Source organism: Pteropus medius, unplaced genomic scaffold (assembly GCF_902729225.1).
Source record: "Pteropus medius unplaced genomic scaffold, Ma_sr-lr_union100, whole genome shotgun sequence".
NCBI lineage: Eukaryota > Metazoa > Chordata > Mammalia > Chiroptera > Pteropodidae > Pteropus > Pteropus medius.
In genome coordinates this window covers 2539501-2565255 of record NW_024351733.1, presented here as the reverse complement: position 1 = coordinate 2565255, position 25755 = coordinate 2539501, and the positions used below count along the sequence as shown (strand labels likewise).

At 33.0% G+C, this 25755-nt stretch overlaps 1 protein-coding gene and 1 pseudogene across 1 annotated transcript in view; one reads left to right on the top strand and one right to left on the bottom strand.

Annotated features, from left to right (window-relative positions):
• Positions 1 to 25755, bottom strand: part of DMD (dystrophin) — a 1897222-nt gene that overhangs the window by 756069 nt on the left and 1115398 nt on the right. Inside the window, 1 exon segment of the mRNA XM_039846417.1 lies at positions 1028 to 1203. Coding sequence (XP_039702351.1) covers positions 1028 to 1203 — 176 coding nt within the window.
• On the top strand, positions 8988 to 9106 carry LOC120589040 (uncharacterized; annotated as a pseudogene).

The following is a 25755-nucleotide window of genomic DNA, read 5'->3' as shown; positions in this document are numbered from 1 at the left end:
TTGTGTGTGTAAAAAGTGTGTGCGTGTGTGTGTGTGCAGTAGGTCAACCAATGCATCCATTTTGTACAGGAATATGAATTTTATCTACTTTCTGAATAATGCAACATGAGCAAAGGCTCAAGAGGAGGTGTACAAAGACAATGGGCATAATTCCAAAACCTGTCTAATACATCCTCACCAAAGACATTCATCAAAGAGTTGTTTTAGCTTTCTGAATATTAAAATCCACTTATTATGTAGATAATAGGTAGGAAGCAAGAGCTTGGCAATAAAACTGAGTTTTCATTGTTTACAACAATAGTCTCATTTGGTAAATAAAGGCTGGCCAAGTTCTCCCTTATGAAACAGGAAACATTAGCACCAACAACTGGAAGCGTAAAAGAAAATCCCATTTATAAAAATATCTATGCCTCCCAACTGCAGCAGCAGATATTTGGCTTTCTGTATTTTCAGTGCATTCTAAGAGAAAGTTAAATGATGATTGAATTCAACAATAACCTTTCTGCGATTTTGTTTTCCCCTTTAGATTTGAACATTTTTGGCCCAAGTCCCTCTTCAAGAATGTACTAACAAATGCAGTAGAACTATCAGGTAAACATTACTATCATGTTTTTCAGCATCGCGGTCACATTTGTAATTGTTAAAAAATCTAGCCAAGGAGCAGTCTTTCCTACAAAATAGTCCTTTATAATTTCCTTTTCTCATCTTTAAAAAAATAATTGAGACTCAGTGTGTTAAAGTTGGAATGTAATGAAGACATTTATATTTAAATAATCATGTGATTTTTAAAACAAACAAAAGTTTAAAATAGTAGAAAAGCACTGCCTACTTAAGTAGCAACAGCTATACATTTCCGTATATGAGAAAAAGGAAGAAAAAATTCATTATTGCTATCGATTAACTGCTGACGGTTTCCTTAATGTTAGTGTCTTCGCTCTTGGTTATAATGTTTCATAAAATTTTTTTTAAAGGACAGTTTAAATAGTTTTGCTAAATTTTAGAATTCCTATTTCATCTGTCACCTTACCTCTTTTTTCTTTCTGCCAGCTGTTTGCAGACCTCCTGCCACCGCAGATTCAGGCTTCCCAATTTTTCTTGTAGAATACTGGCATCTGTTTTTGAGGATTGTTGAATTATCTCTTCCCCAGTTGCATTCAATACTCTGACAACAATTTGCCGCTGCCCAGCGCCATCCTGGAGCTCCTGTAAGATACCAAAAAAGCAAAACAAAAATGAAGCCCCATGTCCTTTTACTTGGGAAAAGATTAAACAATGTGCTACCACATGCTGTTCTGCTGGGAGAGAAAGAAATAAAAAAGCTCCATGTGAAAGTTTCTCTATGAAACTGACATGCCTATATCCAAAGGAAACAAGACAGAAAGACACCTTTTATGTGTCAGTAAAAAAAGAACTCTCTCAGTTCAGCTCTAGTTTTTTATATTTGTAAAGCTTGTCAGCTAGAGGATGTTATAATGTCCTACAAATCAATTAGCTGGAAACCTTCTCAAGAGCAAATTCGATTTCTTGTCCCCACAAGGATGCTCCATGTTTAATAGTCTATGAAGTTCTGTAAAATTTAAATGTGAATAAAGTATTTGGATTTCTAATGACAGTTGATATGAGAGGCGAAAAAGAACATACATAGTTTACTCACAATATTAAGGAAAACACCTCTAGACATACTTAAAAATTCATTACTATACTTGAAGAAAATTTCTTTCAAATTCTGTTTCCATCAATGTATTTTGCATTATAAAACTGAGAAATAATTGCTATTAGGGGCAGCTTATCAAGAAATCCCTAAAGTACAGCAATAAATTTAACAAATAATCTATAGCCACCAGAACCTTTTCATGAGTTATTCATTGATGATGTCAAACTTAAATATCTTCGACTTTTTATCCTAAATTAAATTTTAAGAGAAGAATGTAAAAACAGTTTCGTTAAAAAAGAGATTATTAAAAGCAAATAAACATAAAAACAAAAACGCTTTTGATCATTTAATAAAAATGGCACTCTACTTTTTTTTTTATAAAAAGGTTAAACTAGAGTTTTTAAGGCAATAACCCATTCCTAAATCTGAAGTTTAAAAAATGAAGTAATATGAGAACTTGAGATACCTACCATATTTAAATCTAAAGGACTCACAAATCTTTATGTATTAATGGGATAAAGTCAGTATGCAGAATACTTTCCTGATAAATGTGATTCTCATTATCTAATTATCTATTCCTCTGTCCCTTGACCCAATATCAAGTACACAGTAAATCTCAGAACATGCTTGCCAAATAAAGGAATGAATGTATGTCTTCTGAGACTAGGTCAAATCTCTTTTAAACTCTGATTTCACGTAAACTTCTTGGTATTTTTAAACTACTATTATGTAATATTTTGAATACTAGAACTTTTGGTAGTATAACTTTAGCAGTTAAAAGACTCCATAAATCAGCAAAAAAAAAAAAAAAAGATAACAAGCCATTATTCCAGGGACACGGTACCTTGCAATGAATATGAAACTATGCAGTTAAGCTTTCTTGACCATATGCTCTTAAATATGCATGATATATGCTCTAGTAAACATGTGATATTTCCTTCCAACTAGTTAGTTGACTTTGCTCCATTACTTACACCTCACTCTTTACCACCTATTCAGATCATTGTTTCATAAGTCAGTCATTTTTAGTAACAGGTATACCCATTCATAACAAACTGTGTCTATATTCCTGCTATACTATAAATTCCTTGAGGTTAGGGACTATGACCTATTCATCACTGAGTAGGACTAATGCTTAGTACAATCAATATTTGGTGCATGAGAGATTTCAATAAGTATCTGTTGAGTGAATGCGTGAGTCTATATTCAAAGAAAGTTGAGGAGAAGAAGAGGAGGGAAGATTGAAGAAGTTCAGTCTCATTATTGCCATGGTATCATTAGTACTAATACTTATCATTGGGTATCCTAAAGATTAAAAAAAGATAAGTACAATTTTCTAGGTTTTAGGCAGTACATAAACACTGTTGCAGGGGCTAATTTGTTATACCACCTATATACAGTAGGATAGAGAAAGCAAGGTGTTCAATATATGACAGATGAGAAGAGGGATGATCTCAGGGAAAGATGAACAAGAGAGACCTCTGGGGGCAATTTGGAATTTAATGAATGGGTAGGCCATGGGCACATGAAAGGTCCAGAGGGAGAGGAGATGGCAGAAGGTAAGGCGTATAATGTGCAATTTCCATGTTCTGATTAGGAGTACGCACTTGGGCTCTATGTCACTGTATAAAGATGGTAGTTTAGGGAAGGGTTCAGCCCAGGGTGTATATTGGGTTGGAGCAGAGAGAACTTTTTGTTTTTTAAGAAAGTTTCAATTCATTGGGAGGCAACAGAAAATAACTTCAGTTTTAAGTACAGGAGTGTCAGAGCTAAAGCTCTGCTTCTATATAATTATGAGGCAGAGTTTAGGCTAATGTTAAGACAAGGACACAGGTAAAACAACTAGGATAGGAGTCTGAGAGATAGGAACTGGGGCTACAACTAGAGTTTTACAGTCTACCAGGAAGGAAAGGCTGGAGGTAACATAAACTATTAAGGTAGAATCAATAGGGTTTGAAACTAGCTAGATCATGCAATCATGAATGACTGCTGAAATGGGAAATCTTTGCCTAAAACAAAGGTCAGAGAAGCAGTTAGAGGAAAAAAATTATGACTAATTTGTACCCTCACTGGTGTCCAATACCCAGAACTATTAAAATACATGGTACATCTATTAGGTATATGCTATAGTGGTGCATCTCAAACTTGAACATGTACAAAAATCACCTAGGGATCTTGGTAAACTATTAATTCTGATTAAATAGGTCTGTGGACGGCCCCAAATTCTCTACTTCTAACAAGCTTCAAGGGGATGCTGATAATGCAGATTCAGGAACAACACATTGAGTAGTAGTAAGATGATAGAGTAAATGCCTTCTGAATCTTTGTTAAGTAATCAAAGAATTCCTGTTGCTGGTTTACATTGCTATAAACTAAAGCTGCTTCAGAATTTTTATCTTAGCTCCTTTGCTTTGTATTTTTGATTTTGGCCCTTCTACTTCAAGGCTGATGTCTACAGTGACTTTTACAACCCGACTGTAAAATAGACAAAGGTTTTATTATTTCTATTTCTCAGATAAGAGATAGAATTGAATTGCTAAGAATGAAGCAATGCTTTAAAATTGTTAGATCTAAATTTCATTTATATGAAGTCTCAAATCAGGGTCTTCAGATTTTTTTTTTAATTTTGTGAAGAAGAGCTCATTAAATAGTCTATTGCATTTGTGTGAGAAGATTTTGTAATCAGAAGTATTTACAGTGTATGATCTACTTGAGGAGTGTTTTCAGTAACAAAGCATAAGACAGCAAAATAATGAATCAAAACAGGAAGTAAAAATGTATACATGGTGTTTTACAGACAGCCTCTGAACCCAAAGAAGATAAAATTTGACTCACGAAATTAAATGTAAAACCTCAATCAACTTTATTCACTTAGTGAAAAATGAATTAATTTTAATTCTAAAGCATTTAAATATTTGAAGTACTAAATTTATCACTACTGGTGAAATTTCCAAGCTTTGATATCATATTAATGTTCCGTTTTCATAGGCATCCATATCTATTTCTCTGGCAATTAACATCTAAGTTTCAGACAGAAAGAAAATCATAATTAAATCTACTGGATTATTTATCATAGTTAGAAAGCTTATTGTGTTTAGATTACAATATTAAAGCATCATTCTTAATAAGCACTACATATCAGACTCCCCTAGGGAGCTGTTTCAAAAGATAAAAGTCCAGAAGTCCACCCTAAGCAGACCAAATCACAACCTCTGGGGGTCAGGGGACAAAGGTATCCAAAATAGATAGCTATTAAAGAAAGGGTAGGTGGGAGATAGGAGGGGGCAAGTGAGTAAAATGGACATGTTTTAGAATCACTGCATTATTCTCAACTTCTTGTATGATTTTTAAATAGAGAAATGTTCCTAAATTATAGAAAATGGCACATATCCAAGTCTTTCAAGTCTGGTCAAATTGAGGGAAAGGAAGAAGAATTATAGGCAAGAAAGAACTACAATGTTTTTATATAGGGAATGATATGAGAACAAAAATCCCAATACGTTTTATATGAAAACACTGCAGAAATTTAAGACGTGTATTTTCAAAAATTTTCAAAACAGTATGAAAACACAAATAGAAAATAAAATGTGATGAAGAAAAAGAATAAGCTAAGAAGCAGTTATGAAAAATTGTACAATGATAAATTGTATAAGCTATATAGGAGATAAATAATTGGCAAAATATCCCAAACTAGGTAGAGTAGAAAATAGAAGAGATAAAAAGTGATTGGGATAAAAACTCATAGACACAGACAACAGTTTAGTGGTTACCAGAGGGAAAGCGGGTGGATAGAAAAGGGTAAAGAGGTCAAATATATGGTGACAGAAGGGGTTTTGACTTTGGGTGTTGAATTCACAATGCAATATACAGATGATATATTATGAAACTGTACACTTGAAACCTGCATAATTTTATTAACCAATGGCACCCCAATAAATTTAATAGAATTAAAAACAAAAGACTAAGAAAAACAGAAGTGAGAAAAAGAAACCTTCATTGAATAAGCAGATGTGTCATGGTTTTGATCCTGTGATTTCCTTATAATTTTGTTAATTTATTTTGAGACAGATTATCTTTGACTCAGTTTACTCATTGGTCAAGTGAAAATATATAATATGAACCTAATAAGACTTGTGAAACTGCCAGACAAAATTTTACAATTACATAAAAATATTACACACATCTGTTACCTACCACGCTACTCTTTCTGTCCTTCTTAAGATCATTTCCATTGATTATCTTTGTCAGTTCCTTGAATTCAAGCAAGAGTCTGAAAAACAATCTCTGGTCCTGTTCTCAAAGATAAATTAAATAAGTTTGCCTCTCATGTTAATCCTTAGACTATATAGTCGCTCCTACCTTCAGAGTTTTCAATATGCTCCAGAAAGTATTTTTCAACTCTTATCAGATGATGACTTTTTGTAAGGAAGTAACACACAAGGCTGAATGCCCAAAGCATATAGCAGACTCAGTAAAAGGATCATTCATAGACCGGATGATTCTGTCCTGGTAGAAGACCTGATGACCATGTGAGAGCGTCTCATGAGGATAGTGACAAGGATTGACGGATGGCTGAAATTTGGGAAATCCAGGAGTTAAAAAGAATAAGAGAGTGAAAAGAGTGGAAAAAATAGTGTATAAAAAAACAGAAAAGATCGAAAAAAAAGTGAAAAATGGCTTAGAGAAATAGCCATTTTTGAGTAAAGAATGAAAGTTATAGGAGGTAAGAATCAAGGCCAAGGTCAAGAGTCCAGAATGAGGAGATCAAGAATGATGCCTTCCTATTAACTACAAGATAAAGTTCAAACATTAGCCTACCAGGGAAGGTTGAAAGGGCCTGTTCTTCCCTCTGCATTTGCAGCCTGCTCTTCTGCTGCTCCCTACTTTCAACCTTAGGCCCAATTCACAGTCAAACTAAGTGGCTTTCTACTTCATTGACTGCTCTGCTAAATTTTGTAGCTCAAAGTCATTACTCATCTGTAATGCTCAGATTAATGTTTCCTCTTCTACTGGGCCTTTTAAAAGCCCAGGGAGAGCTGAGTGCCCTTCCTTTGCATAAGTATTTACAAAATATTTCTATTTAGTGTTATTCATTGGTAGCATTCACATATGTATAAGATTTTCCAGCAATTAGGTAATACTGGAGGAGTTTTTTCTTCTCTTGACCCTAAAATATGTCTCCAAATATGAAATGTATCTCAGATTCAACTTTTGTCTAAGGACACAAGGATCTTTTATCACTAATTAGCAAACTAAATCACATCAGAGAGCATCAGCCTCCACAAATGATAAAAAAAATAAAATGTACTTTTTAGCCTATTCTTTCTCCTGGTCTCATTTTATTTGCATTTAAGTAAACATTTATTGTGTCCCACTAATAATAATGCTGAAACCATTTTTTCTGTTAGTTCATTATAGGAATTGAAAATAGGAGGAGAGTCTTGTTAGAGTTTTTCTACTACCCTCTTTTTCCTGTGTGGTATAATAGGAGATATGCTCATTGCTATAATTCTCCATCTGTTGCTGATAATGGCTGCCATAAAAGAATAATGATAATTCCTCCTGAAACTAGAATTAAAGCATTCCTTTCTTAAGCAAACATTGTGCCAATGAACTAAAGAAAAATTTTGTACAGTAGCAATTCTTTAAATGGGACATTTACCTAATATCAAATTACAATAAAATTTCATTTGCATGCATTTATCTCATCCACATCAATGATATATATATATGTGTGTGTACACACACACACACATATGTATGTATGTACATTCATTATTATCACTACTATTAATGTATATAGCAAATGAATTCATCATAAAGTGCTTTAAGTACTACTTGTGGTTTGTAAGGTTTTCTCAGGCTTTTTTTCTCTTTTCTTTGCCCTCCAAAATAACGCCTCAAGCATAAAAGAGAAAAAAAACATATTTCTCAGTTTCAAGCAGAGATTTGAAGAGGAGGGGAGTATATATGTTAAATCTCTGACTTTGGTGATCTGAAACTGAAGGCTACAAGTTAAATCTGTCCTCAGACATGTTTGGCCTTAGAATTTTAATAATTCGAATGCCTTTTGGTGGAGCATGCATGTATTCTACCATTCTCTGAAAGCATTTGAACTAGTAGCTCCTTCTTTAAAGACAACTGTTGTTATAAAGTACAAAACTTTGTGAAGTTAATGGGCTTTACTTTGTTAAAATCAATGTGAGGCCTCTTTAAGTTCACAGATTTATTCAATCCTTCTTGGCTTCTAAATCATTCATTAGAACTTCAGGAGAACAACCTGGGAACATTAAAGAGTTGTTTTTCTCTCCATTTACTTAGATGTGTTAAGAAAACAAATTGTCCTTTCTCTGATCAAAAGGAGAAACTTGTCTATGACCATCCTTGCTTTCTTATTAAGTGATCCTGGTAATATAACACATAACTTCGGGCATAAAATTCTTTCTATGTAATTACTAGGATGATTTTGAAAACGCGAAATATTTCACCATAGCTCAGACCACACACAACCAAAAAACACTGGCTCTTTAGACAGAATATTTAAGATAATTTTCAAATTCCTTATTCTTCTTTCTAGAGCTGTTATATCATTTTTTCAAATATTTATTCAAAAGCCAGTTGGTGGATGGAAAGTATGTGGTGAGTGTATCGAAAAAGCAACAATATTGTTTTTAAAAAGCAAGATGATGTGTAAATGGAATTGATTAAGGACTGGAAATGTTTGATTAAAAGGTTTAATCGGCTGTGAAAAACTATAGTTCCATATTGGTAATTGCCATGCTTATTAATATTTTCACCCAGTAAGTCATTCGTTGACTAAACAACTATTTACTGAGTGCCTATTCAGCCAGGCACTAGGGTAGGTGCTGGTCAACGTTGGCTGCGGTAGAAGGAATGGATTAGACAAGCTCTTAAGTAGATGTAGTGAGACCAAATAAGAGATATCGATGCAGTTAAGGTGAGGAGAGATGGTAGTATGGATAGGGGTGACAATGATAAAAATAGAGAAAAGTGGATGGAACCAAGTGATATTTGGGAGGTAAACAGATAGGATATAGTTTTTCACTGGAGATGTGGGTGAAGGAAAGGATATCAATTGGGCAGTTGGAGATACTGGACTGAACCTCAGAGAGAAAATTACAATTGAAAATATAACAGATCATTTTTGGCAAAGTTTAAAGATTTGTGAGGTGGATTTGGCTCTGAATGTGGTTGGATTCTCCATGTTCATTGAAATCATTATAAATAACTTCAAAGGTAACATTCATAATCTACACATATTTTGGGGATTCCTGAATATTTGCAAGACAATTGCTACATAAGAAAGTGATAGGTCTACGGCCATGCCACCCTGAACAAGCCCAATCCCATCTAATCTCGGAAGCTAAGCAGGGTCAGGCCTGGTTAGTACTTGGATGGGAGACCATCTAGGAAGACCAGGTGCTGTAGGCGTAAAAAATAAAAAAACAAGGGATTGTAAACTGACAAGGTCTTTGCAATCTGTGAGGTCAACCAAGAGTTGCCTTGCCTAAAAAAAAAAAAAAAAAAGGAAAGAAAGTGAGAGGAGTAATGTCATTATTGACTCTTGCTATATCTTTAGAATGCTACATTTTCATTTGCTGGCAAAGAGATCAATCAATCTCACGATGCACATAATGTAGAAAGTTGAGGGGCAATATGGTTCCCCAGAACATTTAGAAAATGAAGCAGGTGATATCTACCCATCCTAACTTCTACCCACACACCACTAAAAAATCAATGGACAAAGATAATTTAAAAATATATTCATGTTGTTCTTTAAAAGACCAGAAATTAAACTCGTTCCTTAACAAACTCCTTCTCTTCTGTACTTAAAGAAATTCTATATGCTTTAGCTATGGCATAATCTCTAAACGACTGTTTAATATAGGTAAATTGTTCAATGCAGGTAAGTATTCCCTTCAATGTGATTCACTCTAACAAATATTTAGATAACTACTCTATATCTAAGGCCTTTGCCGTGATAAATAAGCTTGTATTTTCTTGTGAATACTCTACTAAATGGAGGAGAGCATAGCAAGCAAATAACTATGCAATGCTGTATTTTAATGCAGCTATGCAGATATTATGCAAACAAGATGCATCAATTAATTGGGTGATGGTGTGTAAAATTGTGTGTATATATATATATATATATATATATATATATATCTAGGATTGACGAGATGATCTAAGAAGACAGACAGAGGTTGAGGTAATTAAGATTATAAATGCATGAGTGACATTTTTTTCCCATATCTTACATTATCAGGCACTACTGGACACTGCTTACCACAATAATTGCTCAAGAAATATTTGTTGATAAATTGAGCATAAAACTAGGCAAGATATCACAATACTCTTGAATGGTTTCTGATTTGAGAAAGATTCAAAAGGAAAATTCTGAAATACATACAACATTCTAGCATGGAAAAGATGTGTTAAAAAATAAGTGTGCTTTACAAAAATCTCTTTCCACAAATAAAAAGTTATCAAGGTAAGGTTTAGTTTCTGAGGCTCCTGAGAATAGAAAGGCCCAGAAATAAGATAAAAAAGGATAAAAACAGATCTCTGTGTCCATTATCAATTAATTGATTTTAAGCATTTAGCTTAGATTACAGTACCCTCCCAAGACATCAACTAAAAATCCACCTCTAAGCACATGCTGGGCATCACTAAGCCTTTTATGTCCCTCTTGCCAAGTTACACAGACATTAAACACAAGCTATTCTTTTTTTAAGCTTTAATTTCTGAGATGAGCTTTCTTACTTTCCAACTCATTATCTGTTATATGGTAATGCTCTTCTCCTTCATGGAATTAGATAAGAAGGAAAGATGATTTTAAAAAAAAAAATCATGTCTTCTTGTTGACTGAGCATATCCCCTAGATATCAGACAAATCAGGAAAATGAATGGATTCTATTATTAGCACGTTTTTACAATGTCAATAACTTGTGCTTATTAAACTACAAACCAGAGGAGTCTAAGAATAAAACAGCTAGAGAACTTAAATCTTCTGTTAAAACTTCCAGGATTACCCATATGAATCCTTAAGGGATCAGAGACAGTTGTAGAAAAGAGATGAAAACCAACTTTAGTGGTTTTGACTTCCTTATAAATCTAATTTGTTTAGAAGAAAAGATTCGATTATCAAATGTTAATGTTTTCTAAATATTTTTACCTCTAGTGACGCATCCTTCTTAACTACTGCCTAGCATTTCAACACATTTCTATTTGACTTAAACCTTAAAAAAAATTTTTTTCGTGCCAACACTGATATGATTCTGAAGCTGGTCTCCCTTGTTGACTTCACTATTTAAATGACATCTTTATTTTCCTACTTACCAGGCTGGATACCACCAGTTCATCTGTGTTTTATCCTTTTCTTGTCCCCAATCCAAGTCCTACTGCTATACCTCTTGCCCAGTTGATTCCAACATTGCTTTCTCCCCAGTCTGATTGTTCACTATACTTCACCTTTGTTAGTAATACATCTTCCTAAATGTTTTCTCTCAACCTTTCTCATGCCAAAACGGTCTACATATTCTTTCCAGATTAAACCTCCTGATAGATGGTTCTGGTGGTGAATTTCCTGCTCAAACTTTCCTACTGAATACTCAGTACTTGCCTCACGAAGTCCAAAGAGCTTAGATAACATTCAGAATCTCATACCATTCTTGAGAGAAACCTTTCTAGGCTTCTCAAAATGCCTCTCCAATTCTTCATCCACACTACAGGATGACTGTACAACCCACAGTGATACCTTGGCCATTCTCCAGATCTTTGCCCATTCCCTCACCTCCATTATGAATGCCCTCATTTCTACTTCTGTAATCCTTCCATTCTGATCCACTAGATTATGAGATTCACAAGGCAGGAATTATTACTTTTAATCTCACTCTAGTGCCTAGCAAAGTGCTTGCTACACAGTAGTGCTCAAAACACATTTGTTAGGTGGATAAATGAAGACGTATCCCCAATACTCTCTCTTATAAATACATTTTCAACTAGCAGTTATCCATCTTGTAAAATCCTACTGCACATCAACTGTGTCTACTTTATGATGTTTTTCATAGTTCTATAAAATGAAACATCCTTATTTTCATTGGAAGTTTATGAATATCTTTAGCGCAGGAACATTGTCTTCTTTATCTTCGAGTTTTCCACCATGTTAATCAATAAAAGTGTGTTGACTGACTAAATGAATGAGCATAGTACATGTGATAAAAATAATATTAATTATATGAATGTATTTTTAAATACCGAGTAAACTTCTAATCAACCAATTAGTGTTGATGGCTCTGAAGAGACTATCTTCAGCAGCTGGTCAAAGACAATTAAAAGTTTAACGCTTCATATTAATGACAGGATGGCCATGGGGTAGTGCTTTTACAAAGTCAATTCACTGCTGCCCAAGCAGCAACCCTGCTTTGCAAGAGTCTTCATATAAAATAAAAGGAAACAAAGTAGGAAAATTTATGTCATTCTCAATTTCCAAGTTATACCAATAATAAATAATATTAATTCTACCCAATAAGAAGGGTACCATCTTGAACAGATATAATTTCTGTTTATGAATGATCAAGGATTACATGAAAAGGTGTTCAATATTGTTAATCATCAGAGTGCTATGAACTAAAACCACAACAAGATACAATTTAATATCCCATAAAATGACAAGAATTAAAAGGACTGCTAAAATCGAATGTTGGTGAGGATGTAGAGCAAATGGAGCTCTTCACCATCACTGATGGGACTGTAAAATGGCACAATTACTTTAGAAACTTGTTTTGCAGTATCTTAGAAACCTTTGATCAAGCCATTCCACTCCTCGGTATTTATCTCCCCAAAATGAAAACCTGTGGTTACAAAGACTTGTACACAAATACTCATAGCTTCTTTTTTTATAATATCCCTAAGCTGAAAACAGCCTGAATGCCTATCAACAGAACCAATTGTGGTATATTTTATAGATTGGAATAAAAAGGAATAAACTACTAATATACTCACAATATGGACAAATAATTTTTAACAGTAGTATTTGATCAAAATACATTCATTTATATGAATTCAAGAACAGACGAAACTGATCTATGGTAACGGAAATCAGAACAGTATGTACCTATAGGGGTAGGAATTGACTGGATGGTGGCATGAGGTGATGGGAATGATCGTTTTATTAAGGTGTTGGCTTTATCAGTAGAATCACTTGACAAATGTAAATTGAACACACTATTGATGTATTTCCCAGCTCTAGAGATTGTTCTATACTTCCGTATATACTTGATAGTCATAGAGTATGACTATCATACAAGAAAGCATGAAAAAACAATCTGAATATGACACAAAATATCTTGACTGAAATGATGAACTTAATTTTACAGGTTCAAATTTTATGTAAGAATAAACTCTTCCTCTTCTCCCAAATAAATCTGTTTCATCTTATACAAATTTTACTCCTATTAAAAAATATGAACATACTTTCAAGTATTTCTCTCTTCACTTAAACCCTACCTTAGCCATGTTAACAATGAAGATATCTAGCAAACTTAAATTCTTTCTCTTCCACTTCACATAGTACATATAAATGTTTCTTATGCAAGAAAACAACTGAGAGGCTGATTGCCAAACCTCAGTTATTTGCAGACAGAATTTTAAAAGGGTTCAGAAGACAAATCAGATTATATGAGAACAGATTCAGTGAACCATCACGGCTATTATACTATTTACCCTTTCATTCCCATACACGATGATCAATTTGGATAACCTGTAAGACAAGTAAAGTGTTGTTTTCTTTCAGGAAAGTATGTGTCTATGTGTGGTGTGGTATGTTTATTAGATTAAGGAGGGAAAAAATGTAGTGATCCCATGATCTTAAATTTTAAAAGAAAAAAAATGGCTCAAGAGGCTTGTGAGACTTTCAAGAATAAAATTTTGACAACATAATAGCAAATAATCCCGATGACTATTTTTTAAAAAGGGTAGCGTATAATAAGATGCATGTCACCATATAGGGATCCTTAAATGAGCTCAAATTGTAAAAGTGTATGAACATAGAATGAAATAAGGGACATATAACTGAGGACAAATATTAAAAAGAATGATACAGAAGTCTATAAACAGTGAGGAAAAGCTTAGCCAGAAATTGAGATTTGTGATAATGTTAAAAATAACATTTAGGGCCTTTTCACTTACATTTGGAGAAAGAAGAACCTGATAGACATAAGTTCACTGATTGGGGCTGAAGAGGGAAGGTTAGGGATACAGATGACACAGAAAACAGAACTGCTCAGCTCCTGTGCTTGTCTGCTCTGTCAAGGAGAATGTTCATCAGACTGGAAAAGGCATAACAGTATAAGGAAAATGAGCCCAAAATAGGTGAGGGAATTTTAAAAGAGCACTTTGCTATTCTAAATGAGCTACAGTCTCTGGCCCCAGACTAATTATATTCCAGGGAAATGAGAGAACTTGTACAATGCAGCCCAACTCTGCTGTCAGTGGTCTTTGAGGAATTGTGTTAACACAGAGATGGGCAAATGCCATCCCAATTTTCAAAAAAGAGAAGTCACTGCAACTGTTTCCATCTATTCCTGCTAAAGAAAGTTTCTGGATGACTGAACAAGGAACAAACAAATACTCGTTGACAACAAAAATGTGAGGCAGTTCATTCGGGTTTGTGTGACCACTTGTTTTTATGGTAGACATGTGTGCCTGTGTTTATGGTTTGATTTCTTTTGCAGTATGAAAATTGAATTTCACATTTCTAAGCAACTTAAAAATAACTTATTTTTTCAGCTAATAAAATTGTGGTGTGTGTGTGTATATATATATGTATATATATGCAATGTAATATTACTCAGCCATAAGAAAAGATAAAAATACTGCCATTTGTGACAACATGGACAGATCTTGAGATAATCATGCTAAGCAAAATAAGTCAGACAGAAAAAGTTGAGAACCATATTATTACACTCATATGTGGGATATAAAACCGAAAGCAACAAATGAAGAAGATAAACAAAAACTCATAGACACAGACGACGGTTTAGTGGTTACCAGAGGGAAAGGGGGGAAGAGGGAGATGGGTAGGGTAAAGGGGTTCAAATATATGGTGACAGAGGAGAGTCAACTTTGGGTGCTAAACGCACAATGCAATATACAGATAGTGCATTATTGAATCGTACACTTGAAGCCTGTATAATTTTATTAACCAACCACCACAATAAATTTTTTAAAAAAGAAAAAAATAAAAATCAAATTGCACCCCAGTTCCCAAAATAAAGTAACTACATAAGTACTTCATTGTGTTCTACAAAGATCAGCATATTGTCCAATTGCCTACCACCTGAACAAATTCAAGGACTTTTGGCTGATAAGGAGCAGAGACAATGATCATGAACCACTTTGTGTATCTGACATGGCGAAAATATGTTTCCTTCACACAAGAAGAGAACAAGAGGAATAGAAGAATCTACATAGGAGGGAGATTTCTAAATGTAGAGGCATGTTAGACTCAGACGAGATGAATATCCAAAGGAGTGTTAAGTATGATCTCTTAGAAATGAGATTATTGGTAATTTTAATTCTTTTTGTTTTCTTTCATCATTTTAAATGTATTTCTAAAATAAAAAATATACAGTTTTAATCAGAAAAGTGCTATATTCATTTGGAAAATAAATTATATAATCTTACCCAAACAAGTATTTTATCTGGACTTTTTAAATTAAGAGTGAAAGAACGAATAAAATAGCCTTTCCCAGTGCTATATTTTAATTATTCAAATGCAATATTTTTAAATATAGTTATCTCAGTTTACCTACTAAGATAAATGTAATTCACTACATTATTTGCTCAAGTAGATACTAATAAAGTTACTTATGGATATAGCCATGCATAGTGCACAAACTATATCCAGAATCATAAGTAATTATTCATCACTTCTTAAGTAATGTTATCGAACTCTTCTAGTATCATTTCATAGTTTTTTTAAATGGTATTTTTCTACATATTAGTTTTGAGTAGATCAAAGTATACCATGAAAACATCAAGGGAGAAGGGTCATTAAAAGTTCTATAGATCTAGTTTACTTAATCTAGTTTGCCCTATGAACATGATGTCTTTTATAAAAACTGGGACAAATACTCAAGTGAGGACAATTTAGAATTATTACAACAAAAATATTTTAGGGAAATAGCTGGAAATAGCTCTAATTTTGTTTTGACATTCAAAATAAAAGGTTAATAAGAACTGTCATGGTTTGGAGGCATTTCCTCAGAACTCCCACTCTACACCATCTTTTTTTCCATATATATGTTCTTTATTCTTATCCTTGGCCTTGATATAAAAACTTTAGTTTATATCTCCCTTGGTTCCATTTTTCTATTAATATTTCATTTTATAGTTTGAAACCTTCTTATACACTGTCTCAAATCTTTTGTGGATTAAAGAAAGGTATAAATCAATAAAACTTAAAACTCAATTTGCCCTTTTTAATACACATTTTAGATGTTTTAATCAGTAAAGACAAACATATAAGATTAGCTTTGTATTTTACATTTAGAGTAATATATTTTCAATGTGAAAGTCATAAAAGAAAAAAAAAAGGAAGAGTATCAATCTGAACATTTATAATACATTCCAGATTTGGCAATAAGTTAAGTGTCCGCCTACTCATCTCTCCTGTTATGATGCTTTGTTCAAACCAGGAATGGTATTTATCATATTGAAAACTTGATTGTGTCAAACAGGCCAAGATATTATTTATATTATGCTAAGAGAATTATTACAATAATCTTAATGTGATAATACCTTACTCTTATATAGTTTATAAAGTGCCATCAGATATTATCTCATTTGAGACTCACACAGATGTATAAGGTTAGCAAAAAAAATGTATTACTATCACCATCTTAAAGATGAGAAACTGGTGGTGATGGATATGTTTATGGCCTAGATGACAGTGTGGTTTCATGGATGCATACTTATCTCCAATATCATCAAGTGTATACATTAAATATGTCAATCATACCACAATCAAGAGGTTATAAAAAAGATGAGGAATTACGACCTTAAATTACTTGTCTAAGTCATCTTCAGGTATCAGACCCAGGACCAGGCTACAGATTATGATCTTATTCCAGAGAGATTCTCACTACTCAGTATTGTCTTTTTTTCTCACTAAAGTACTTAGACACTATAGAGCATGCGGAGACCTAAATAGTAGAAAATATACAAAATTGGGCAAATTGTATACATGTTTAAATTGTGAAAATAATAAATCAAGTATTTTGTTATTGTAGTTCTTTTCCTTGGGAAAAATAAGCTTATTTGTTATAGTTTAATTATTAAACTATTTTATCTATTTTGATAGTATTTGTATTTTCAATTAAATGTAATTATCACGTAAAAAAGTAACATGGAGAAAAATAATGAGGAACATCACCCTAGAATATATTTGAAGCTGATTTAGAGAAGACCACATTATTCCTAGATTAGATTACATGTTTTTGTAAAGCTGCTATATTAGAATGTCATGCTGACACGATTCTTGATAATGTATTTAATGGTTAAAATATTCATAGTGAACATTCGTGTAGAGTTCATTGCATCTAATTTTCTGTTTTCCTTTGAAACAAGAAGGTGAATGATTCGATTGTGGTATTTTTTTCTGTTAAACTTAATGAAAATTCTGTCCACTATCAATCAAATAGAACTATGTTGTTGTTGTCCAAACAAATATGCTCAAAAGTAATTTATTTTTATTGGAAATTCCTGTACAAACATGATGAAAAAACACAAACAAGGCTCTAATTTTGTTCAAATGCATTTGCTGGCAAGATATACACTAGAGGGTGGGGAAAGCTTTATTCTTATATTTATATTATTGAAGTTATGTGGACAGACCAGGTGTTGCACAGATTAACAAGTCTTTAGCATTTTTCAATCAATAGTATTGATCAATATTCAGAAATGAAAATATGCACATTACCTTTTTCTCTATTACAATACAGGTTGATGAGGCTCATCTGAAATGCTGATACAACAGTGTGACATCTACCCAGGCCAACGGTAATGTGGATGTTTTGTTGCATGGTTCCTTGTAGTATTAGTTCACAATGTGATTATGACAGTGTCAACAAATCACATGGCATGCCGTAAAAACCAATGATATATGAAGAATAATTTTATTTTCTAAGCATTTAAAATCTTATTTTATTTTGATGATCACCATAAAAGTTAGAAACAATGTGAAAGAGTAAATGTGATAATAAGTTCCTATTATTTCTTTCAAAACTAACTCAAGAAGAGACCATAAACATTTAAAAATTTATCTTTCACTATTCTTCATTCAGCATGTGAAGGTAATTTGGTTGAAGCTCTGCCATTCATAACTGAAAGCTAAAAACAAAACTTCTGCATGATGGTTTAGAAGTCTCTGTACATAGCAATACATTCCCTATTTGCCAGTTTTAGTAGAACTAAAATAAGAAATGTCCCAATCTCCAGCATGGATGATTACATAAAAGAAATTGCTTTGAAAATTCCATTGTATTTTTTCAATATGAAAATCAACATTTAGAAAAATAGTTATATTGTCCCTACATAATAGCCTTTTAGGTAAGTAGATTAAGTTGACAGAGCTCTTACACACTTAAACACTGACGTTTAAATTTTAATTGACAACCAACATTATCTCTTTAGTTCTAGATATTTAAATGTACAGAAGAAATAAAGTTACTATACGTCTATGAGACCAAGAAGATTAATAAGTATTTAGTTTATTACATCTTACATCAGTTTGACTTCATGGCATTTTAATCTGTGCATAGTCAAACAACAAACATACACACACACACACACACACATTGTGATAGGTGCTATGAAAGAACAACACAGGATGCTGTTAGAGAATAATGGAGAAAATGACCAATAATTGGGGAATTGTTAGATAATGTTATTAAGTCGCCTGCAAAGGCTTTTGAGATGAGGTTACTGAAATGGGAGATGTGCAAAGAATGATAGAGCTAACTATCTATCTGATGGAGATAGGATGTGTGAAATCCCTGGTCAAGAAAGGGTTTGATATGTGTAAGCACAAAGAAACTGAAAGAAAATACGAATGGCTGAAGTCCCTTAAGTGTAAGGTGGAAATCGCATAAAATAAATTTAAATATACAGATTCATGAACAACAATGGTTGCTGCAATTACCAAAATTTGAGACAATAAAATACTCATTAATTGGAAAATAGTTATTTGCAATCATAATTTGAATTTTATCATATTACCTTTTAAAATTAAAAAATGTATAATGAAATTATTAAATAAAGTATATGGGAAAATTATTAAATAAAATATATGGTAAATAAAATGAGAGGATAAAATAGTATATGTAATAGTATTCTACTTAATAGAAAAAAAATCTAAAAAATCACCAGAAGGTTGAAAGCAGTTGAATCCCTTAAAAACAGCAATATATGGGGAGAGAGAAGATGAGATGAGTGCTTTAATTTTTTAGATACTTTTATTCATTTTTAAGATTATTGGCAAAAATAAAACAACTACATACAGCTTTTCTCTAAATATTAAAAATAAACTTAGAGACAGAACTCTAGTATTCTTGTGTGTATTTTCATATGGAGCAAAATACTCAGTGAAACAAAATGTTTAAATCCTGTTAACTAAGAAACAGTATCTATATGTGTGTGTAAAGGGGAAAGTCATCTGTCTGTGTGTGTATCTGTCTGTGTTTCATGAGAAGGAGACATTTAAAATAATATTTGCTATTGAGCTACTATAAAACAAAATCAATAATCACTCATAAAGCTCAGCATGATTTGCCAAACAATAAGACTTTCATTTGTATTCATGAGTGTTGAAGGGAAAATGCCTAAATACCTACTTAGTAGAAAGATTTAGCTAACCACTGCTCTTAAATCCATTTGCTTATCTTCTTTTGGTATAGGAAAAAATTTACAAGAACACAACCATATTCAAATACTGTGGTCTTTATACTCAAAAATCTGTTATGTCTATTCTGCCTCATGCAGGTACAGAAATCATTTCAATAGATGTAACAATAAACTAACAAAACAACTCTAAAATTTTTTGAAAAAATATTTTAGTAGTAACTCATCTACTGCTTATTTTCTAGCATGCATCTAAATAACTTATTTGGTTATAGATTCAATGCAATCCATATTAAAATAATTAAAATACATTCTTCTCAGAACTAGAACAACTAATCCTAATTTTGTATGGAATCTCAAAATACCCCAAATGGCCAAAAACAACTTTGAGAAAGAATAAAGTGGGAGGCATCACACTCCCTGATTTCAAACTATACTATTAAGCTACAATAATCAAAACAGCATGGTACTGGCATGAAAACAGATTTATAGACCAATGGAATAGAGAGCCCAGAAATAAATCCTGTCTTATAAGGTCAATCAATCTACTATAAAGGAAGCAAGAATATACAATGGAATAAAGACAGTCTTTTCAATAAGTGGTGCTTGGAAAACTGGATATATACAAAAAGTGAAATAGGACTGCTTTCTTACACTGTATACAAAAAAATAGACTCAAAATAGATTAAAGATTTAAATCTAAGATCTGAAACCATAAAAATCCTAGAAGAAAACGTAGGCAGTAAACTCTTTGAGATCTTTTTGGATATGTCTCTTTAGACAATCAAAACAAAAAATAAACAAATGGGACCACATCAAAATAAAAATATTTTGCATAGCAAAGGTAACCATCAACAAAATGAAAAGACAACCTACTGAATGGGAGAAGATATTCACAAATGATATAACTAATGAGGGGTTAATATCCAAAATATATTAGGAATTCATTCAATTTAACACCAGAACACCTACAAACAATCTGATTAAAAAATAGGCAGAGGACTTAAGTAGACATTTCTCCAAAGAGGACATAAAGATGGACAACGGACATAAGGAAAGATGCTCAATATCATTAATCATTAAGGAACTGTAAATCAAAACCACAATGAGATATCACTTCATGCCTGTTAGAATGGCTATCATCAAAATATCAACAAATAAGTGCTGGCAAGGATGCGGAGGAAAAGGAATCCTCATACACTATTGGTAGGAATGTAAAATGGTACAGCCTCTAGGGAAAACAGTATGGAGATGCCTCAAAAAATTAAAAACGGAACTGCCATATTATCTCGCAATTCTACTTCTGGGTATTTATCTAAAGAAAACAAAAGCACTAATTAAAAGGATATATGCACCCCTGTGTTCATTGCAACATTATGTATAGTAGTCAAGATATGGAAGCAACATACATGTCCATTGATAGATAAATGGATAAAGAAGAGTTGGTAGATATAGACAATGAAATGTTAATCAGCAATGAAAAAGAATGAAATCCTGGCATTTGCAACAACATGGATGGACCTAGAGGGTCCATCTGCATTAAGTGGAATAAGTCCGAGAAAGACTAATTCCGTAGGTTTCAGTCATATGTAAAATTAAAAAAAAAATGAATAAACAAAACAAAACAGAAACAGACCCATAGATATAGAGAACGAGCTGATGATTGCCAAAGGGGAGGGTGGTGGGAGGATGGGTGATAAAAAAAAAAAAATCCAGCTGGCCAATAAGTAAGCAAATAAATAAATTATAAAAATCAGATATATACTGCCTTCTTTTAGAAAACAGTATACTATATAGAAAACCAGACCGAAGTAATTATTATGTAGTTATCTAGATTGATGCAAAATTTGTGCTTTATCACATGACTCGTGATTAATTTAATAAAAAGTCCAAAGAAGTAAGATGTAGAAGGCAAAACAATTTGTTAATTTATCAGTTCTATAACTTAGAGCAAGTCATTTGATCTCCTTCAGTTTATTCATTTGTAAAATTTAAAAATTAATATGAGCACCTACTACTTAGTGTTGTAAGGAGAAAATGAGATGAGTAGCACCTGATCCTTATATTTTAATTTTTTTCCAGCTCTGTTATTCATTGTTGATAAAAATTATCTTCTAAAATTTGATTTATACATGTTTTCAGAAGCAGTTTTTATTTTGTAATATGAGATTAGAATTTGCTGGCATTATTAAATTGGCTTTAAATTACAAGTGATGATTACCTGTTGTTCTTACTACTACTGATTTGATCCAAAAGTGCTGCAGTATTGCAAGTTCCTAATTGCCTTTTAATCAATATTTAAAGATTTTGGTTCCAACAAGTAGAATGGCAAATGTTGATGCAGTTAGATTTTCAGAGCCTTCTTTGCAAATAAATAATGCTTGGTTTTGATTTTTCCAAATAACACTCAGACTAAATTTTCTCCCCTCATACGTGTTGTATTAGATCAGAAATGTTTGTCCATGCCTCTAATATGGGTGTTTGAAAAGCATAAGGAATGTTTCTGGGTCTGTTTCCTCCTCCTGTGAGATGGCAAAATATTTGCTATATTGTTTAAAAGAGAAATCCAGCCCTGCACCAAGGTAATCACTTTGTGTGCTTCATAAAGGAAGGTAATGATAAGAACTAGGGCAAATGCTAGAGCCTGCTTGTACTGACTCATCTTCTGCTGTAGCAGGTTAATATACATCTATCCTGGGTAACATTTGACCCATTAAAAGTAGCTTCCTTGTTACTGTGAATTATCATTGTCAGGATAAGTTCCTCATCATAGGCTTTTGACTATGGAGATTCAAATAAGCAATCGATTCAACAAACAACCACCACCAAAGGAATATTTGGAGTTTATTATTTATGTCTAGCTTTGAAAGAACCCCATTGGGACTGAACAGTGTTAGACCACTGAATTGATCTTTAATGCACTAAGCAAATGCATTTAATTGGGAAGGAAGGCACCTTAGTGACACTCATGTATGAAGTGCTCTAATGTCCTGCTCATATTTCTCTCCTCTTCTGTATTAATTTAACATTCCTATATTCACTATGACCAGGTGCTCTGAGGTATTTTTCCAGTACTAGAAATGGATAATAACTATGGAGACCTCTATATATTCTTTTCAGCCTATTGTTAACTATAGTTTAAAATGTAAGATTTGAAAAGTGTCCAAATATTGGAGATAGAAGTAAAAATATGTGTTCAGGTGTCCAGTGGACAGAGAAAGCAGTGTTTAATGTTAATTTTCTATTGTGGTTAATTTCAAGGCACCCGCAGTTGCCACGAATGTCTGAAGCTTTGGCTCACAAAGTGTTATATCGTCTTTGGCTTGGGACATTAGTGGGAGTACAAAGACAACAAGTCTGAACAAGTTAAAAAAATGACTCACTGGGAAAAAATGCCATTTAAAAATAATAGCAACATTAAGAACAATATTACTACCTTAAATTCCTCTAGTATTTTACAGCTTACAAAGCATATTAATTAATTTGAAAAACTTCCACACATTGATCCTATGAAATAGTGGGGACTCCTTTTATATCTATTTTATGACTATGAGTGACCAGAGATGTTCAAAGAAATTCTATTAGTTGGGGTTCTCCAGAGAAGCAGAACCAATAGAAAGTACATATATCCAGTAATGCCCTCAGATGCACCCAGAATGTTGGACCAAACGTCAGGGTGCCCCATGGTCCAGTCAAATTAAGTCATCAAATTATCCACCACAGAAATTAAGTAATTTGTTAAATTGATAAAGTTGTGGTTGTTATTTCCCAGGTATTTCAACTTCTAGCCCAATGTTGTTTTTCTTTGTACTATACTAATTTGTTATGCAAATGTTCTTCAAGCAAATTTGGAAGATTAAATTTCCTGAGATCATAGATCCTGCCTTATTGAATGTATGAAGAAAGCTTCAGTGCATCCATTTTACAGACCTGGAGCAGTTACTGTCTGCTACTAAGGTTTCCATTATAGATACAAGAAAAAAGTGTCCCCATGATTTCTGTCTAATTGCAGCAGCCAAGATTTAATGAGGGGACATGGAAGAAAAGCATGGTGATACAGGGGAAAACATGGAGAGAAAATATTTGCAACCCAGAAATAATCTCATAAACGGTCAAGACTATAATTTACTTCAGAAAAAGATTCTTCTAAAATTTGTTAAAAAAAAAGCAGCAGTTCCAGAGATATTTGTTGGATTGCATATTCGTTTCTTGTGGGAAATGAGCTTAGAGACATATTCATAGGGAAAACTGTACAAAGAGGTTCTCTGCAAGTTCTCAGTCATGAAAATCATTTTGACATTGTGCTTTCTTTAGAAGCCATATACAAAAATGGTTTTTGAATAAATTTTGTGGTGCCGAATGTCTTCATATTACAAGTGAAAGATATGAGAATATACTGCAGGAAACCACTTGTATTAAAAAAATTATCATTGCCATTTTTACTTTTTTCAACTAAAGACTTCACATCTTTTGGGGTGAGAACTTACATTATTTAAAATGTCTTATTAGATAGTTTACTCAAATGGTTTACTCAAATAGTCCTCTTGTATGTAGTCAACCTTAAGGCACCACTTTAAAATAACATATTTTCCCCCTTAAGTGTGTCTGTTATTATCTATTATTATAGTAGAGTAGCAGGTAAGTGTGTGCTAAGGAAGCACATTTTTCTGCTTGTCATTGCACATTATCATAGTTACCACACTTGCTGAAAGACTATACTAGTCTGAAGGTCTCTCCTTTAAATATACCTGTTATTTCCCTTTCTTTAAACTTCTTGCCATTTCACAAGAAATAATACACTACAAACACAAAATTAAGTTGTGATTATGAGAAAACAGTATAGTAAATTAAGCAGTATATTTACAAAACAAATGGCTTAATTACTCAAGTCCTTGTGGTATAGTTTTAATAGCACCAATATTTCCTCAGATTAAATAGACAAAGGCATTAATAACTCAGGTCAGCAAGTGTTTACTGAATTCCTACCATGTACAAGGCAATCTATTAAATCTGAAGTAAAATGAAGACTAATTTATTACTCTCTAGAAGCATTACATTATATTAGGAAACAGGATGCAATGATATAAAAAAGTTAACATTTTAAATAAAGGTGCAAGACAATAGAAGATGTCATTTGGCAGTAACTGATTAATTTCTAAATGGCTTATATAGGTAATAGTGTTTGTAGTTCAGAGAAGAGAGAGAGTTTTTCGTGGATGGATGGCAAACAAAAAGTCTACAAGGAGTAATTTGTGAGTTTTCCTGACAATCAAATATATTGAGAGTTGATGGGACATGCTTAATGGCATGTACAAGAATTAGGAAGTGGGAAAACAGGTAGATTTATGAGAGCATAATTTTGAGAATTTATTCAAATGGACCTTGAATACCAGGAGCTGAAATTATTTACTAGACCCTGTAAATGAAGAGAAATCTACTAAAGGTTTGAACAGACAGATGACATGATAAAGGTGATTTTTATGGTTGATCACAGTCTTACAAATGGATTGGAAAGGAGCATGTGAAGGTAGACCAGATCAGAGGCAGTTGTAATGTAAGGTAGTATGACTTTTATCTAAGAAAGAACTTGGAGAACAAAGTAAAAGTGTGGCCTGCAGAGCAGGGAGAAAGCAGGGTTTGAATGTAGAGAGACTGGAAGAAACAGGAAAGTCAGTTGAGTGCTGACTTGGGAAAGGAGCATAGGGATGATTTTGTTGAAGGCATGTGAGGATTGTGGTACTATAAAGCTATCCAAGTGTGAGACCCTGGAGGAATTTAAAAATGCAAGAATGGTAGTAGAACTAGAGATTAGGTTTAGAATAGAGATAAACAGATGGGATAGCTAAAGCCAAGAGATTGGTATAAAATCAAAGTTGAGGTTAATAAGAGAAAGAGAAAACACCAAGCTTATACCTGGTAGGGGCAGATATTTAAGATGAGGGGGAAGAGGGCTGCTAGGAAAGGATTTAGGGTTATGGTGGGAATAAAAACTAGAAATATTATGCAGCTAAAGGGCTTTTGAGTTAAAAGCAGAGAGGGGGATAGTGTAAGGCTATTATTGAACAAAATCAAATAGCAGAGAAGCCAATGGATTTGGCAATTATATTAGCATTAATTTTGAGAGTTCCTTCCACGACTATTTAAGGAGTGTCTACTACATTCCAGGTACTATTGTA